General features: G+C 44.2%; 1 protein-coding gene across 1 annotated transcript in view; it reads right to left on the minus strand.

Moving 5' to 3' along the window:
- Positions 1-654: 654 nt before the first annotated feature.
- The window catches only part of Elp1 (elongator acetyltransferase complex subunit 1), a 55,397-nt gene continuing 38,175 nt past the window's right edge, over positions 655-17,876 (minus strand). Inside the window, exons 29-37 of the mRNA XM_041657516.1 lie at positions 15,864-15,925; positions 12,258-12,320; positions 11,340-11,400; positions 9,696-9,809; positions 8,883-8,982; positions 8,180-8,307; positions 7,230-7,384; positions 5,251-5,362; positions 655-1,447 (exon numbers count right to left, since the gene is read on the minus strand). Coding sequence (XP_041513450.1) covers positions 1,380-1,447; positions 5,251-5,362; positions 7,230-7,384; positions 8,180-8,307; positions 8,883-8,982; positions 9,696-9,809; positions 11,340-11,400; positions 12,258-12,320; positions 15,864-15,925 — 863 coding nt within the window. The 3' untranslated portion in view covers positions 655-1,379. The remainder of the gene's footprint in view (positions 1,448-5,250; positions 5,363-7,229; positions 7,385-8,179; positions 8,308-8,882; positions 8,983-9,695; positions 9,810-11,339; positions 11,401-12,257; positions 12,321-15,863; positions 15,926-17,876) is intronic.

Consider the following 17,876-nt stretch of genomic DNA (forward strand, 5'->3'; position numbering starts at 1 on the left):
GCAGTCCCTGTAACAGTGCAGGTAGAGGAGGGTCGCCTCGCAATTAGGGTTTCTATTGCTGTGAAGAGACACCAGAACCACAGCTACCCTTATAAAGGAAAGCATTTAACTGGGACTGACTTAAAGTTCAGAGGTTCCATTATCACCATTGTCACCACGGTGGGAAACATGATCATGACAGGAAGCATGGTAGCATGCAGGCGGAGATGGTACTAGAGAGGTAGCTAAGAGTTCTACATCCAGATCGGCAGACAGTGAGACGCTGGGCCTGGCTTAAGCATCTGAAACCACAAAGCTTGTCCCCAGAGACATGCTCCCTCCAAGGCCACACCTAGTCGAACAAGGCCCTACCCCCTGATAGTGCCTCTCCTGAAGAGCCCATGGGGTCCATTTCATTCACACCACAAGGAGGCTTATAGACCAGTTAAAGCTGGTAGCACATAGCCTGATTGAATGGCACATTTAATTAAGAAAAAATTTTTAAGATTTATTTTGTATGTATGTTTTGGCTGTATGTATATATGTTTGTGTACTACGTGCTTGCCTGGTGCCAAGAGGTCAGAAGAGGGCATTAGATTCCTTGGAACTGAAGTGAACAGTTGTGAACTGCCATGTGGGTGCTGGGATAATTGTTCTTAAGTGCTGAGTCAACTCTCTAGTCCCCAAACACATTTAACTTTTTATTCTGCTTTGAGTAGGGTGGGAAGATGCCAGCTACACAATCACATCTGACTGAATGTTGGCAGCAGTAACAGCCTGTTTTTATACAATACACAATGTCAGCAATGCAAAACAACACAGAAATGGAACTCCACTTTTTTTTTTTTGTTTTCTGTTTTTTTTTTTTTACGAGGTAGAATGAAACATTACTCCCTATCTACACAGGAACTGAGGATCAAATCAATGATGAGCGTTACCACGGTTACAACAGAAACTAGGCCTGGATCTGTGCATGAAAATCTGGACCCTGATTTTCTGCTTCAGAAGCCATGTTCTCAAAGAGCACTAAACACAACAGCAGGTGGGGCTGTTCTGAGATAAGGTCTTGCTGTATCCCACACTGGTCTTGAACTTGCCTTTCTGCCTCAGCTTTTGGCGTTGCTGGGATTATAGGCATGCCCCACCATGCCCAGCTAAAAATAGCATTTAAAAAACAAACTGTAATATGTTGGCTGAAACAAAGTTCTGGCAGTACTTAAAGTAAGAACCAGACTGCTTAGTGCTAAGTCTGGTGCTCACAGCAGCTGTCGGCAGGGCAAAGGCAGGCCATCCCACATCTCAGTTCTCAACAGCCAGGCCTCTAAGGAGCAAGAACTAGAAGCACAATGAGGAGTGAGGGGGCAAATGGTCTTCCCAGTGATGCCTTCTTCCCAGGCCAGTCAGTCCAGCAGGCTCAGCTTCCACAGGCCTCTCAGGTCAATCTTTGGTGGCACACAGATTCCAGCATCTGAAAGCAGGAATGGAAGGGAGGTGATAATAGGTCTGCCACCCTCAACTCTGTAGTGTCAAAGCAAACGCAGCCTGGAGGCCCTGCCCAGAGAAGAGGAAGCGCATCAGGCTGCACACGTGCTCATTAGGTGAGTTAGTATCTGAACAGGGAGAAGTAGTACTGGTGTCTGCTTACTTCTAATTTTTAGATGTGTTTTATGTATGTTTATGTCACACACACACACACATACACACACACACACCTACACCATATGCACACAAGTGCCCTTGGAGACCAGAAGGGACACTGAAATCCCAGGGGACTGTTTTGGATGGCTGTAAGCCACTACAGGTGAACCAGCCTTGGTCCTCTGCAAGAACGAAAATGTTCTTAACCACCAAAAGCCATCTCTCCAGACCTAAAGGGTACATTTTCAAAAAACTGTCAAGTTGCAAACTAGATCTACATTTTACCATATGTGAACATTTTCTCAATTTTAAGAATAAAACATGGCAGTATGTAACAGTGAGTCAAGTGAATGACAGAAAGTAACAGAATTCTATGAACAGATGCTCAGCAAAACTGACTTTAAAAAGTAAAGTAGGAAGTAGTTTCAGGTGCGAATTCTGTATTTTTTTCCTTTAGACTTTAGGAGTCTCTATCTGACTAGGAATCATATATATGAAGCACAGACAAGAAAAATATATATATATAAGGATCCAGGTGGGGGTGTTGCATGCCTTTAATCCCAGCACTTAGGAGGCAGAGGCAGGTGGATCTCTGGGAGTTTGAGGCCAGCCTGGTCTACAAAGTGAGTTCTGGGACAGACAAGATTACACAAAGAAACCCTGTCTTGAAAAACCAACCAACCAAGAAATAAAAAGGTATATAAAACTGTTTCATTATTATTTGCTAGTAATTAAATTTCTAGCAATATATATATATACATATGCACTATTAAAATTATTTTAAAATTTTAACAATGTGAAAAAAATCTTTAAGAGAATTTTTAAACCATGATTTTGCATTTTATACAAACACATGCTTATACACACATAGATTAACTAAAAACTGCCAGATTACAAGGCTGTGTTACCATGCCTGAACCAAATTTTAATTTTCTTCAATATACTTTGCAATCTAGATTTTCCTATCCTACTGACCCATACAGTTTCTAATTACCTATGTTACCATGCCTATCATTTTCCAGAAATAAAAAAACAACCACCCTTGCCACAGGTCAAACTATATAAACAGAGCCCACTAGTTTGGGATATAAAAGAATATCAATACCAAAACAAGGTTAAGGAGGTCCATAATTTCATGGTTAAAGCTTGAATGAGATTTTATCTTTAAAAAAGTTACAGAAGAATCTATTGTCTTTTAAAAACATTACATAATTGCAACTATATTTGATTCTAGAGTTAACCAAGAATAAGCATAAAATATCAAATCAGCCCAGAATGACAAGCTGGGCTGACTGACAGCAAAAGAGGACATGTTTGACTTTCATGGGGCAAAAAGAATCATTTTAATAAGAATACTTTGATGACTATTTACCCGTCAGATCCCCTTCAGAAGAGATCAGAACTGTAACACCCAGTTTCAAGTTTAGAGCTTTCCCACTTCAGACTATGTCATGAGATCCTGTATTTCTGCACGACCTACAATCAGTCTGTGCTGTGTACAGCACCAAGCATGGCAAGCACAGATAATGACAAACAGGTATTGCCAACGCCTCCACTAATGTGAGTATATGCACACCACTGTTAGCTGGGAAGGGCAATGGGACTATTTGAGTGGAACTAATTTTCTGAGTGGTTTTTTGCTGGCTACTTTTGAATTACAACTTTTCCCCTTTCTACCTGTTAGGATTTGCATTTTAAAGCCGCCTCCCCTACACATTAACCCAAGCATTTAAACAGCTGAATCCAAGCTGTGGCAGTACTTTGGGAGGTTGCAGGACCTTTTAGACATAGGCATAGCTGGCAGACACAGGAGTTGAGTTGAATGGGGTTTATGAGCTATGCTTCTGCCTGGCTTGAAACTGACCTCTCTGGTTCCTGGTTGGTGTCATGCTACAATCAGCTGCCACACAATCCTGCCACCATAGCAGCAAGCTGCTCCTACCAACATGCTCTCCCTGACAGGATGGGGTAATCCTGTCACAGTGACAAGAATGTAATTCAATACCAACCAACTTTGGAGCCACAGGACACTGACATCATAAACTCAGATGAGGAACCCTCACATGTTACAGACTTTACAGGCAGAAGCATGTAAAGTGTGCCTTCAAATTCTAACATCATTTGTAAGGTGATACAAACATCTGTCTCCTAATACTATTCTGAAGGTGGAAAGAGTAATTGTAGAGCCAGAATCCCAACTCAGAGGTCTCCCACTTGAGTAGGTGTGGGCTCTTAGGCTCATGCTGCAATTGTGATGTGCATCCATGCATGGATGGACACATGGGATGCAATTGTAATGTGCATCCATGCATGGATGGACACACGGGCATGCAACTGTGATGTGCATCCATGCATGGATGGACACACGGGCATGCAACTGTGATGTGCATCCATGCATGGATGGACGCACGGGCATGCAACTGTGATGCGCATACATGCATGGATGGACGCACGGGCATGCAACTGTGATGCGCATACATGCATGGATGGACGCACGGGCATGCAACTGTGATGTGCATCCATGCATGGATGGACACATGGCATGCAGCTGTCACTGCGAATTTTTTTTTAAAGCAAAGCTGGAGTTGGTTAAGAAAAGTTTTTTTGTTTTTTGTTTATTTTGTTTTTTTCAAGACAGGGTTTCTCTGTGTAGCCCTGGCTGTCCTGGAACTCACTCTGTAGACCAGGCTAGCCTCAAACTCATAGAGATCTGCCTGCCTCTGTCTTCTGAGTGCTAGGATTAAAGGCAAGTGCCACCACTGCCTGGTAAGAAAAGGTTTTAATTCAGATTGAAACAGGCATTACGAGATGGGGAGAAATGATAGAGACAGGATGGTAATACATGTCCTCAACTGGGCACAGGCTGCTCAAGAGTTAATTTAAAAATAAATAAATAAGGGGCTGGAGAGATGGCTCAGAGGTTAAGAGCACTGCCTGCTCTACCAAAGGTCCTGAGTTCAATTCCCAGCAACCACATGGTGGCTCACAACCATCTGTAATGGGGTCTGGTGCCCTCTTCTGGCCAGCAGGCATACACACAGACAGAATATTGTATACATAATAAATAAATATTAAATAAATAAATAAATAAAATGTCACATTGTTCCAGGAGTGGTGGTATACATCTTAAATCCCAGAACTCGGGAGACAGGTGGATCTCTGAGTTCAAGGCCAGTTTGGTCTGCAGAGTAAGTTCCAGGCTAGCCAGAAACACAGTTAGACCTTGTCTTCAAAAATACAAGCAAACAAACTTAAGTCATGTTGCGTCCTTCCCTCCAAGCCACCAACATTAGAAATACTAGAGCCACATAAAATGTGGTCTCAGTTCCCTCTTGTTCGAGCTCTCGGGAGCTAACAGACTCTAGACTGACAGCTGGGGAGCCTATAGAAGACCAAACTAGACCCTATAGATGTGGGCAACAGTTGTGCAGATTATGGGGAGTAGATTGAGGGAGGGGGAGCAGGAGGAGGGGAAAGAGGGTGAACTGTGTTTGGTATATAAAATGAATAAAAATTTAAAATACAAAGAAAATGTGGTTTCAGACTGAGAGGGATCCCTTAAAGAGCTGATCTCTCCAACACCGACACCCAGCCCTGTGCAACACGAAGACAATGTGGAGAGAAGTCACTGACCAAGAACAGGGAGAGATGGTGGCTGTGGCTGTGGCTGCTGCTGTTGCTGCTGCTGCTGCTGCTGCTGGTAAGAGGCAGTGATGCTATTCACAGTGGAACTCGGACCTAGGACCTAAGCAGAAAACAGGTTATGTCAGCAGAGATGATCTTCGGATGGTGACAGACCCACAGTCTCCACTAGCAGCAACCGGGTCTGCTGTCTTTCTGTCTGTGCTCTCTCAGCTCAGACCGCTAAGCTTCCTGACTCCCAGGAACGGGCAGCAGAGGAGGAGATGACTCCACAAGCCGGCCTGGCCTTTTTCAAGTTAGCAGACCCTAGCCCATGGGGAGAGGAAAATCCAAGTTTATGGAACACAGAAAGGATCCATTCTACTCAAAGCACTGTAGGAAATAGGATTTTTTGTTTTGTTTTTGAGACAGGGTTTCTCTGTGGCTTTGGAGCCTGTCCTGGAACTAGCTCTTGTAGACCAGGCTGACCTCGAACTCACAGAAATCCTCCTGCCTCTGCCTCCCGAGTGATGGGATTAAAGGCGTGCACCACCACCACCTGGCTGGAAATAGTAATTTTTATATTAAAAGAAATACACATATGTGTCATGTGGGTGGAACACCAACTCTACACAGATCTCACTGGGGTCCATGCTGGCAGTGAGCCTCTGCTTTGCTCTCATTGGTCTTTGCATGTGTCCCTGCCAGAACACGGTCAGCTGTAATACCACGAGCTCAAGAGCACTTACAAGTGACTCATGGTGCCCGGAACGAGGCCCAGTTCCATACTGCCAAACAAAACATCTGCGTGCTTTCCCTACAAGATTCACAGAGCTGCGATCGTAGAAGCTACTGTGATCTGAACAGAAGTGGAGAGGCATTCGAAACTGATGACTTCAAAACATTGCAGTATGGAATGGAAGATAATCGTATTTCTAGGCAACATCCATTATAGCTAATTCAAGCATTTGTGGCATCTAGATTTTTAGCTGCTTTCCTTGCTGTGGCATGTAAAGTGGTCTGTACAAACATCCACCCTCTTATCAAGTCTTCCAAACATTCTGGTAAAACACCCATGCGAGTTTCCCCACTAACCTAGGAAATCGAAACCTAGAATCCGACACATGTCTAGCCAGTGAAATGATTGCAACTTCCTGTTGCTAAGCACCAAATCCACCCGTCTATCCACAGCCAGTGAAGCCAGGACGTGGGCATGAACCACAGTTTTCTCCATCAGCTGATGCCCTGTTACACGCCCCCAAAAAAGGGGACTAGAGGAGAGGGTACAGCTGGAACGAAAAGCAACGTGCTTGCTTTTAAGGGCTATTCATTACAGTTCCTACTTCTCTTTGGGCACTTAAAACCAGCCTCATGGGGCCGCCTCCCTCAACTCTCAGGTCTCACTAAGCCGTACCCTCTCCAGACCTGTCACCATCCCCAAGCTCTTTCTTTTCTTCTTTCTGCAGGGGCAGACGCTACTTCTCTAGTTGCTGTTCCTCTCTCAGCCTCCAGTGCTCCTCTTTTGCCTTTTCTGCCCCTCAATGCTTATTTAATCAATCAGGTATTAAATTCTCCATGGGAAAATAACAGGCGTGGATTTTGTTTTCCTTACTGAACTCTGACTGATATACCAGCTTTTCTAAATCCTAATCAAAACTCTCCACAGTAGACTTGAGAGTTCAAGAAGCCAGCAGATACTTGAGAACACTTCATGGGACACAAAACTCCCCCAACCTGCTCCAGGGCTTCAGATCTAGGATCTAAACCTAGCTTCCCTCCCTCCTCCATACTCCATGGTCACTGAGGATTTCCAATCATCCCTATGACAGCTGCTCTATCTGAAAAGGAAAAACAACAACCTACTTCACCTTAGCAGGAAACAGGCAAGCTGACTGCTAAGGTAAGCGCGAAGCAAAAGCTGTCTTCCACTCTAGACTCTGGGGGCTCCAGAGAGAAGGCAGAGACCGCAGGTGGTGGCTGAGGAAACTTACCGATGTGAGTGAACTCTGCTGGCAGTCAAGAGTCCAGATTTCCGGAAGTGCCTTCTCCATGAGCTTCAGAGTATTCTCATAGGCCTTCTGCAGTTCCTGTGCTTGCTGTTCAAACGCCAGGACAAAGAGCGCCCTTAATATACTGTGCACTTCGTCTGGAGAGAGAAACGTGAAAGTGTGAGCTGCGTCCCAGCTCCACTGCTAGAATCACACAGGACTTCTTCCCCAGGCTCGCAGTGGCTGGCACCACCCTAGAGAAGCATTCTTCCACTTTCTTCTTCCCAAATGCTGGAGTAATTCAGCACATGGGAAGGAAAGGGAAACTCAGTGAACGAGTGTGGTCCCTGCTCCTGGCTTAAGCACTGTATCCTCACAAGAAGGCTTCTCCTTCAGGGGCTGGGAAGGACTGACTCAGCTTCGCACTGACCACTTGCTTCTTCCCTCTAACTCAGTGGTTCTCAACCTTTTTATTTTATTTTATTTTATTTTTTTTTTAACGCTGCAACCCTCTAATACAGCTCCTCATGTTGTGCTGACCGCCAGCCATAAAATTATTTTCATTATTATTTCACAACTGTAATTTTGCTACTGTTACGTAACATAAGTATCAGCTATGCAACCCCTACGAAAGGGTGGTTTGACCCCCACAGGGTTCGAGGCCCACAGGTTACAGAACCACTGTTCAAACTGGAAAACACCATCAGTGTTGTTTTTTGTTGTTGCTTCTTAAACACCTGATTTTGTTTGTGTCTCAGTGGAGATCAAAGGGCAATGTTCAGGAAGGGAGTGCTTTCTTTCTATTATGTGGGTCCCAGGAATGGACATCAGACTGTCAGGCTTGATGACAGGCATTTTGACCCCGAGTCATCCCACCAGCCCCACACTGCATCATAACTGTGTATTAAGTGTGACTGTCTGTAGTATCGCATGGTGAGCACCAAAGACCAGACCTTTCATCTTGTCAATGCTTTGTACCACTTCACTCAGGGCCTCCAAAAGTGCCAGGTCCTCTAGAGGACTCCCTTCTTTGAGGCTGTACTTCTTCCGCTCTGCCTTGCGCCGGTTTTTAGATGACCTCCTGTCAGAAATGAGAGATGTTGAAAAGGAAGCTCTGTCTATAGACAGCGTTCCTATCTGGGGAGATGTTAGAAAAGAGGGGCTAAAACCACACAAACCTAGTGGGGTCTAAGAAGAAGCAAATAAGGAAAGCTAAAGAGCTGTTTCTCCCTTCAGTTCGGATTAAAATGCAAGGTAAGAGGGGGGAAGATGGCACACGCCTTTGGTTCCTGCACTCAGGAGGAAAAGCAGGTGGATCTCTGTGAGTTGGAGGCCAGCATGGTCTACAGAGCAGGTACCAGGCCAGCCAGGGCTACATAGTGAGACCCTGTCTTAAGAACTAAAGGGCAAGGTAAAAATGAGGTTCTCCTGATCACACCGGAACAATGGAGGAAGAAGACAACAGTGTGAGTGCTAGAGCGAGAACAGCCTCATTTCAAGGATGTGCTGGAAAGTCCCTGCGCAGCGCTCACTGGCCCTGGCAGACATCCTCCCACTCCCTGCACTGTCTTGTAGAAATTCTGTTTCTGCATAGCAAACACGCTGACCAGATCTCATACGTACGCAGATATCACGCTGACCAGATCTCATACGTACGCAGATATCCGGGAGTTACTCTGGGAGTATCTGGCACTCATCTCACTGCCACTCTCCGAGAAGAAATCCGACTCTGGGCCAGGGGCCACCATCTCGTTATCTAGAAAAGACAAACCAGATGCAGACACGAAATGACTGCACACTCCGTCAACACACACTGGAGAAGGGGAGGGCAGTTCGAAGTTGATCCCATAATGAATAAGGTAACATTAAATACGGTAATTATACTTACTATAAATCTGGAGTTTCCCACATTCTTTTCCTTTCTGGGGACTAGGTGGGGAGGAACTAGGAAATTCATTTTGTGAAACACTGAAGAAATCACTGCTCTGGTTGGATGGGGAAACGTGGGACTACTTGGTAGAGATTTTCTGATATCTGCCTGGCCCTGACCCCTACGCACTTCTCCAACATGGAGTTCCAGGCAGCTACAACACAGCAATAAGACAACAGGAGTAGTCTGTCCCTACTCAGCAACTCGTGTGCAGTACGGGACAATGGCGAAAGCAAGGACACAGTACTGAGATCTGGTTCTTGTGGACTGTACGGCGAGGCTGGTGCCGCCCCTTATCTTCTTACACGTGTGCCTCTTGCACTTGCCAACCTGGTTTTCTGTCACAACACCATCCCCAAATGTCAAGCACATGCTTTTTGGTGCCATATTCTTCTACCTCCAAAGCTTTGTGCCCAAACAATCCCTTTCTCTTTATAAAGTTGCTTGTCTCAGAACACTGACAACAGACACACAGCATAGACGAGGTGCATGGGTGCCCACCTCCCACACACCACCACAGGCTTCTCAGAGGCACTCACCCACATGCATCTGTGGTCCTTGGCTCTTGAGCTCTCGAACCACCAGAAAACGGTCTTTATGGCGAATGAATATGGCTGTCTGAGAGTCCAGAAAGGCCATGAAATTTTTTTGGGCTGAGAATACAGAAAGAAAAATACCTTGAGCATAATTTTTAAGCAAAGAGATAAAACGTAACTGAAGGAGATGTGATAAAGGGTTAAAAATTCAACAGCAACGAAAGATGTATGTAGGACTAACCACCAAGATTTTTTTTATTCCATTAATGAGCTGGAGATACCAGATCTGAGTTCATCAGTCCTGTTGGAAGCATGAAGGTCCTTGTACTCAGAGACCTCCGAGGAAACCAGGAACACTGACTTTGCAGTGGAAAAGATATAAAACCTGTTCTTCCATCCAGAAAGCTGGGAACTGGAGGTGATCTGTGTTACCTGTTGGGCCAGGCTGTATCAAGCTTCCACAATCAGGACCCGAGGTGGCTAGTAATCTACATGACCTTTACATTACCTGTAGAGCCAGAGGCTCCCCAAGCTCCCACAACCAGGACTAGAGGTGGCTAATAGACCAAACGACTTCTACACTATCTGTATGACCAAGACCAGTCCGGAGCCTTCTTTAGGCCCTGAAGCTACTACAGGAAGCCCATTTCTAGAACCTATCTTCTTGGAAGAAATGACATGTACCCCAAGTAGAATTCTGATATAATTATGTTTCCTTGGGTACTGGGGATTGTATACCAGGAAACTTTCCCCCAAATTATACTGTGTTTAAATATACTGGCAATAAACCACCTGGCATGAGACTCCCCGAAATCAATCTGAATTGAGTTTCCACTCTCACCTCTTCGAGGATCGCTGTTTGTCTCGACACCTATAGAGATCCCCTCACAATACCATCCCAGAACACTCGCAACCACTAAACTTACAAAATCCTATCAGTGAAGACTTGGTTGATATCTAACCCAAAGAGAAAGAAGCAAACAAAGAGAGTATGCAGGGAGTTGCTAACATAGGCAGGATGGAGGGAACCCATGGGAATGATGTGGGCATGAAACAAATGCTTCTAATGATCTCTGAAATTACTGTCCAGTGGAAAAAGAGAACTAGCAGAATAAAAGAAAATACAAATAAACTAAACTCTCTGAGGACATAGAAATTAGGCTCATGCATTCCCAAATTCCCGTTGGAAAAGAACTGCCTAGATTACGGCAAGGGTCAAGGAGGATGCCTTCTATCCTCAGCTTGGGATGACTGCAGCCAACAGTACCAAAGCACCCACAAGCTCTAGTCAGAACAGGCAGGGTAAGACTGTGAGTGCACACAAACACCACTCACCAGGGAGCTCTGCTTAAAACTTCAGCAAATCCAACACATACTCTTTAAGACCTGTAGGTGAAGCTCGAAGCCAGCAGCCTCTAGGTAGAGGCAGGCTCCTGAGGCCAAAGTCTGCTCTAGCAAGGGACAGGAAGATATCACAGCTTTCAACACTCAGACCTCTTCAATGTCATCACTTACACCTTAACATAATCTTAAAAACTAGGACGGAGTCAGCAGAACATATTAAAATGCAGTAACAGAGAGAGCCCTGTATTTCTTCTACCTTTTCCATAATTCTAAAGGAAAACATCACCTAGATATAATCCTTACCTTCTAAAATGGAAGGCTTTACGCTGGTTTCTATAATATCCTCTCTGTCATACTTGTACACCTACGAGGGGAAAAAATGCAGTATTTTAGGGCAGGAACATGTCTACCAAACAGAGAATTAAGACAAAGACTGGTGTGGGACAATTCTGTATTCTGTCAACTATGTTTTAAATAAACGTTGATTGGCCAGTAGCCAGGCAGGAAGTAGAGGCAGGGCAATGAGAACAGGAGTATTCTGGGAAGAAGGAAGCTCTTTCTGCAGTTCTGTCCAGACACCAAAGAAGCAGAGTGTGACCTGCCCCGCTGAAAAAGATACTGAGCCACGTGGCTAACAGAGATAAGAATAGTGGGCTAATATAAGTTATAAGAGCTAATAAGAAGCCTGAACTAATGGGCCAATCAGTTTATAACTTATGGAGACCTCTGTATAATTTTCTTTGGGGCTTACTAGCTGTCGGAACGAGGCAAGACAGAAACCCCAACAAGCAGGCCCTCATGTTACAAGAGACCAGTACTAGAAGGGATCAGGATATTATCCCAGGAAAATTCAATTCATTTTAAAAAAGAAACAGCAGTGCGTTGCATATGAAGGCCCAATTCCAAACATTACTAAAGACAGGTTTTTTTCTGTATGGCCCTGGCTACTCTGGAACTCACCTGGTAGACCAGGCAAGCCTCAAATTCAGAGATCCACCTGCCTTTGCCTCCCAAGTGCTGGGATTAAAGGTGTGCGCCACCATTGCCCAGCTAAAGAACAGGTTTTAAGAGGCTTCACAGATACCGCTTATTCTCAGGACTGGGAACCTGGGCACTTTCTATTTAACTTCACTTACTCAGAAGACAAGGAATTCCAACTGACCCACTCCTTTACCTCCCTCAGCACCCAGCACAGGAGAAGCTGCTCAGAATTTCTCTTACCAGCCTCAGAGCTTCTTCCCAGGCAGCTCCTTCCAGCAGCTGGAGCACAGCTTCTTCATAATCCTGACAAGGGAAGAGCAAGGAAGAGCATGGTGAATGCAGCAGTCTCACAAGCGGCCACACGGAGTCCCTCCACCTTCCCAGGCAGCCCCAGCCCTCACAGCTCCAGTTCTTAGCAGCTTGCCTGTCCAAACATCTACTGGATAGACATCTCCAAAAACACTGCTATAAAAGACAAAGGGGGCTACTGCTCTGAATGACCACAAAACACAAGACAAGCGTGTCTTCTTTATATCCCTGGACATAAAGTCACACGGTAAGCCTGTCAAAAATGGTTCTTTTCCACATTCACTGCTAAGTTTCACTGGAAACAAGACCAGTCCTCCCAAAATATACTACTAAACAGTAATTTCCGAGTTAGCTTGTTTGTTTCTTGTTGAATTACAGTTCTTCATATGTACTTTGAAAATACTTCATAAATACTTTGAAAATATTTTTTACACTATATAAGCTGTCTTTGTACATTCTTGATAACTCTTTATATGAAGTCTAATTTATAGACTTCAATTTTAGTTGTTGATCTTATGGTGTCAGGACTAAGACTACACCGCCCAGGTATTAATAAAAGTTATTCCTGTTTTCCTTTCAGCCTTTTATGGTTTCAGGTCTGAAGATTAGGATGTTGATATATTTAGAGTGTTTTTGAGATTTGTTTTTTTATTTAGGTTTCTTGTTTGTTTGTTAGAGTTTTTTAACACCGGGTTTCTCTGCAGCCCTGGCTGTCCTGGAACTCACTCTCTAGACCAGGATAACCTTGAACTCAAGAGACCTGCCTGGCTCTGCCTTCTGAAGGCTAAGATTAAAGGTATGCACCACCATCATCTGGTAGCTTCAAAATTCTTGCAGCTAAAAAAAAAATAATAAAAAAAAAATCACATTCCTAGCTTCTCCTGTAAGAGAAGAAGCATAAAACACATTCTTGTGTCATTTAAACATTTCCTAATCATTAAAAGCAAAAGTAGTAGCAAATTATTATATACATAAAGTTAAAATGTTCAGTGGCATTAATGAGAAGGGGGAGCAACGGAAAATGCCTTGTTGGGCATGTGAAACGGTCTCTAATTTGTGACTGGTGTTCACTGTGACTCCCAGAGCAAACACCAGGACATGTGATAGCCAACAGTGGGGATAAAATGGATTCATGAGAAATGCTGAGCACGAATTGGCGCCATAGCTCAATGGACAAAAACTAAACCTAAGCATGAAAATGCAGATTAAACAAAACAATGGAAAAACATACCCTAATGTTAAAAAAGCTGAAACACAAAGTCAACGTCAGAATAAAGTATATAAGGAATTTTAACAGAAATAAAGAGATGAACAGTATCTGGCATGACCACGAGCAGGCATCTACCTACATCATAGCTTGACAATGCAGAAAGCCAACACTTGCAGAATAAAAGAACAGATAAACACTGGAAATTTAAACAGACTCCTTTCAGCAACTCAGAGTATTAAGAGAACCAATAAGGACATCAAAAGAGCCAGAATAGCAGTCAATTGACCATCCCAAAGTAGCTAAGAGAACATGTCATCACACCATGTACACATAACTTCCTCTAAAAGAGACCATATTTTGGTCTAATACTTAATTTTTAAGGTATATAATCAAAACAGAAGTAGAAATCAGTAAGATATGGCTGAAAAAATATCTGTGAGTTAAATAATTTTGAAACAACCCACAGGTCAATGAAGAAATCACAAGGGAAATTAGAAAACCAAGGCACAACACACAAGACGCTGCTGAATGTAGCTAAAACAATGACAGCATTAATATTTGCTTAAGTTAGAAAGGAAGGGGGCTGGAGAGATGGCTCAGTGGCTAATGGTGCCTGCTCCACCATCATAAGGCCTGGCAGGTGGTGCATTCCCACAAACACAGTAAGCTCAGAGTGGACAGACAGGAGGAGCACTGAGGCATGCTAGCTTCCAACCTAGCACAGACGTGAACTCCAGGTTCAGATATAGATCCTGCCTCAAAGGAATAGCCAGAGTGACAGAGGACACCCAATGCCCTTTTCTGGTCTATACATAAACTCATACAGAAATCTGACTGCTCTTTGGGCTGGAGAGGGAGGGGGAGAGGAGTGGGGGGAGGGGGAGAAGGGTGGGAGGAGGGGGAGGGAAATGGGAGGCTGGGAGGAGGAGGAAATTTGTTTTTTGTTTTTTTCTCTTTTCTCAATAAAAAAAAAAGTTAAAAAAAAAAGAAAAGAAAAGAACAGAAACACACACACAAACAAAAGAAGGGGGGGGCAAAGTAAGTCTGAAATCAGTGACTTTAAGCCCCAAGTTAAACACTATCAAATTTTTGGCCCACAGATGGTGAAGCAATAGGTGTCTGCTGTGAGTGACTGACTGTGTGGCAAACTGCTATGGAGCCACAGATAACACAGCTGGTGCAGGCAGGCCCAGAGTAAGTGAGGGGCATTTCAGTGGAAACATAACTTTGTTCTAAATCTTTCCTCTAATCTCTCTACCCTCTCAGGCAACTTATTCACTGATCTTTCAACTCAATCTCTCTTTTTAAAACTTTTATTCTTTATATTTTTCTGTATGAGTGTTTTGCCTGCATGTATGTTTATGCACCCTGTGAGTGCCTAGTATCCAGGGAGGTCAGAAGAGCACATGGGATCCCCTGAAACTGGAGCTACAGACAGCTGCCACCCCACCCAAGTAGTTTCTTATAATATCTACTGAAATACAAATTATCATCTTTCAGTCTTAATCCATGATAGACCCTGAAATGTCCTAACAACACAGTTATGTCCTAAGTGTGTCTATCAGTGTGAGAGTTAACCTTGATCATCAGCTTGACTGAATCTGGACTCAACTAAGAGACAGCTGCTGGCAGCCCTGAGACTTTCTTCATCGGGTTATTTAAAGTAGGAAGGCCAACCTAAACATGGGTGGCACCTTCTGGTGGCAGCCCAGACTAAAGAAAGTAGGAGGGAAAGCTTTGTTTTCGTCTGCCAGTGAGTTCATCCACCCTGTTGCTGCTGCTACATTCCTTCATGGCTATCAGAACCCAGACCTTGGGCTTCCAGCAGCTCTTCAGGAAGCCTCTAGACCTTTGATACACCCTGCCTCATGGACTGAGTAGCTAGTGTTCTTAGCTTCCCCAGTAGGAAGACAGCTATTGTTGAATACCCAGAGCACACTGAGGAAGGTCATCCAGTGTCCCTTCCTCTTAATATATATTCATTCTATCCCTCTAAAAAAAAATCCTAACACAACAACTGCAACTGTAAAACTTCCACAAATCAGGTGTGGTGGCCTATGCTTATAATCCCAGAACCTTAAAGTCAGAGGCAGGAGAACTGGGAGTTCAAGGTCAGTGTAGGCTAGCCTGAGACTGTTTCAAAAAGACAAAACTAATAATAACAATGACAACAATGCCACTTTCCTCATGAGCCTGGTAGCCTTAGTTTGTTCCCTGGGACCCGTGGTAGAAAGAGAGAAGTACCCCCAAAAGCTGTCCTCGGCCAAATCAGCACAAGTCCTAACCATTTCCATGGTTCCTTCCGTTTCACCAGGGGAGGGACTCACCTGGGCATACTGCTCCAGGACTAAGGCTGCCTCAGTGTGTTTCCTCTGCTCCATCAGCTTTCCTGCAAAGACAGTAAACAGAAGCTGACTCCCACTGCTATCCTCACAACACACCAGACTAGAAGCTTCTCAGTTTCTGTGATGACAACAGGTGCACACACAACATGAAGCACACACACCCCTAACCCACAGTCTCACTCTGTATCCTACGTGGCCAGCCTGAAGCTGAATTCCTCTGCTGTGGCTCCTGGGTTACAGAAGCTACCCTGCCTAGTAAAGGAATCTAAATTAATCAGAGGATTTGAAAAAAAAAATCACATATTGCCAAAACTAGCTTTAAAAAAAAAAAATGCTTCCAAAGGCATGTAAATGGGCAACTAACCGGCATCTCTCGCTAACCCATTTCTTCCTGTGTAGGCAGAGACTGTGATTCTCAAGGTGGGCACTAGATGGAGGTAACTGGTTGTGCTGGCAGCCGTCAGGCAGTCCTTAGCTCCTACAATCACTCTAGCTGGAAAAACCAGACTGTATCAGGCACACAAAACCCCAGTGTTACTAAAAGGCTAGGAGGCTCTTCTGTTCCATCCTACCCCTATCAAGGACAATTACTAATGTAAAAAGGCCACATAACCACTTCCACTAGTGAAGCAGCTACATTGTTTTCACCATTGCTGGCTTGTTTAATTTGTTTGTTAATACAAATTAAATGTGTACACAAAGTAACTGTGCTGTATGTAGTGGTTTGAAAAAGAAAGGCTCCCACAGGCTAGTGTATTTGAATGTTTCAGGAGTGGCACTATTAGAAGGTATGGCCTTGTTAGAGGAAGTATAACTGGGAGTAAGCTTGGGGGTTTCAAAAGCCCAAGTCAGTCCCAGTGTTCTCTCTCCACCTGCAGACATGGATTAGAACTCCCAGTCACCATCTCTACCTGCATGCCACCATGTTCCCTGACAAAAGGATAATGGACTAAACCTCTGAAGCTGTATGCAAGCCCCAGTTAAATGCGTTTCTTTAGGAGAGTTGCTGTGGTCACGGTGTCTCTTCACAGTAATAGAACAGTGTCTAAGACACCATACAACAATGTCTTTAAAAAAGCCTTGTTCAGGGGCTAGAGATGGTTCAGAGGTTAAGAATGTTGACTGCTCTTCCAGAGGTCCTGAGTTCAATTCCCAGCAACCAGCAACCACATTGTGGCTCACAACCATCTGTAATGAGGTTTGGCGCCCTCCTCTGGCGCGCGGGCATACACGGAGGCAGAACACTGTATACGTAATTAATAAAATCTTAAAAAAAAGCCTTGTTCATGCCCGCTGCACATCCTGCCAGTCAACATCTGCAATAACTAAGTACACTCCATGATGAACAGGAAGTTCAGCTGTAAGCAGGACACACACACACGCGCGCGTGCGCTACCTACAAGTTTGGAAGCTTGTTTCAGAACTGCTCTTTTTTTTTTTTTTTTGGATCATTAACAATGCATACAAGACTTATGCATACAAGAGTTAAAGAATGCTCTGGTTTGAATTACCCTTCACCCCTAAAACTCATGTTGGAAAACAGAAAGGAGAGAAAGAAATACAAGCATTAAGCCGGGAGGTGGTGGCGCACACCTTTAATCCCAGTACTCAAGAGGCAGAGGCAGGTGGATCTCTGTGAGTTTAAGGTCAGCCTGCTCTACAAGAGCTAGTTCCAGGACAGCTAAGATTGTTACACAGAGAAACACTCAAAAACAAATACAAGCATTTCTTTATCTCAAGCACTGCCAGAGCCCTCCTTGCCTCTCATAGGGTCCTTAACCTCTACTCTACTCTCAGAAGTTGGAAGTACTAGCCTCGTTCCCAGGTCAGGAAATCCCTCAACTCAGCCACTTAGCTGCCTTGACTTTCTGCTTGTGCATCTCGTATTGTCCACACCAGTCCTGATTATTATGGTTTTCAACTATATATGTGCTACACCCAAATAGTTCCATCCAAAACTTCATCTTTACTTTCTTGAAAGGCCATCTCAGCAAC

Source organism: Microtus oregoni, unplaced genomic scaffold, assembly GCF_018167655.1.
Source record: "Microtus oregoni isolate MIOR12 unplaced genomic scaffold, Mior012 000008F_ref0000371, whole genome shotgun sequence".
In the NCBI taxonomy this organism is placed as follows: domain Eukaryota; kingdom Metazoa; phylum Chordata; class Mammalia; order Rodentia; family Cricetidae; genus Microtus; species Microtus oregoni.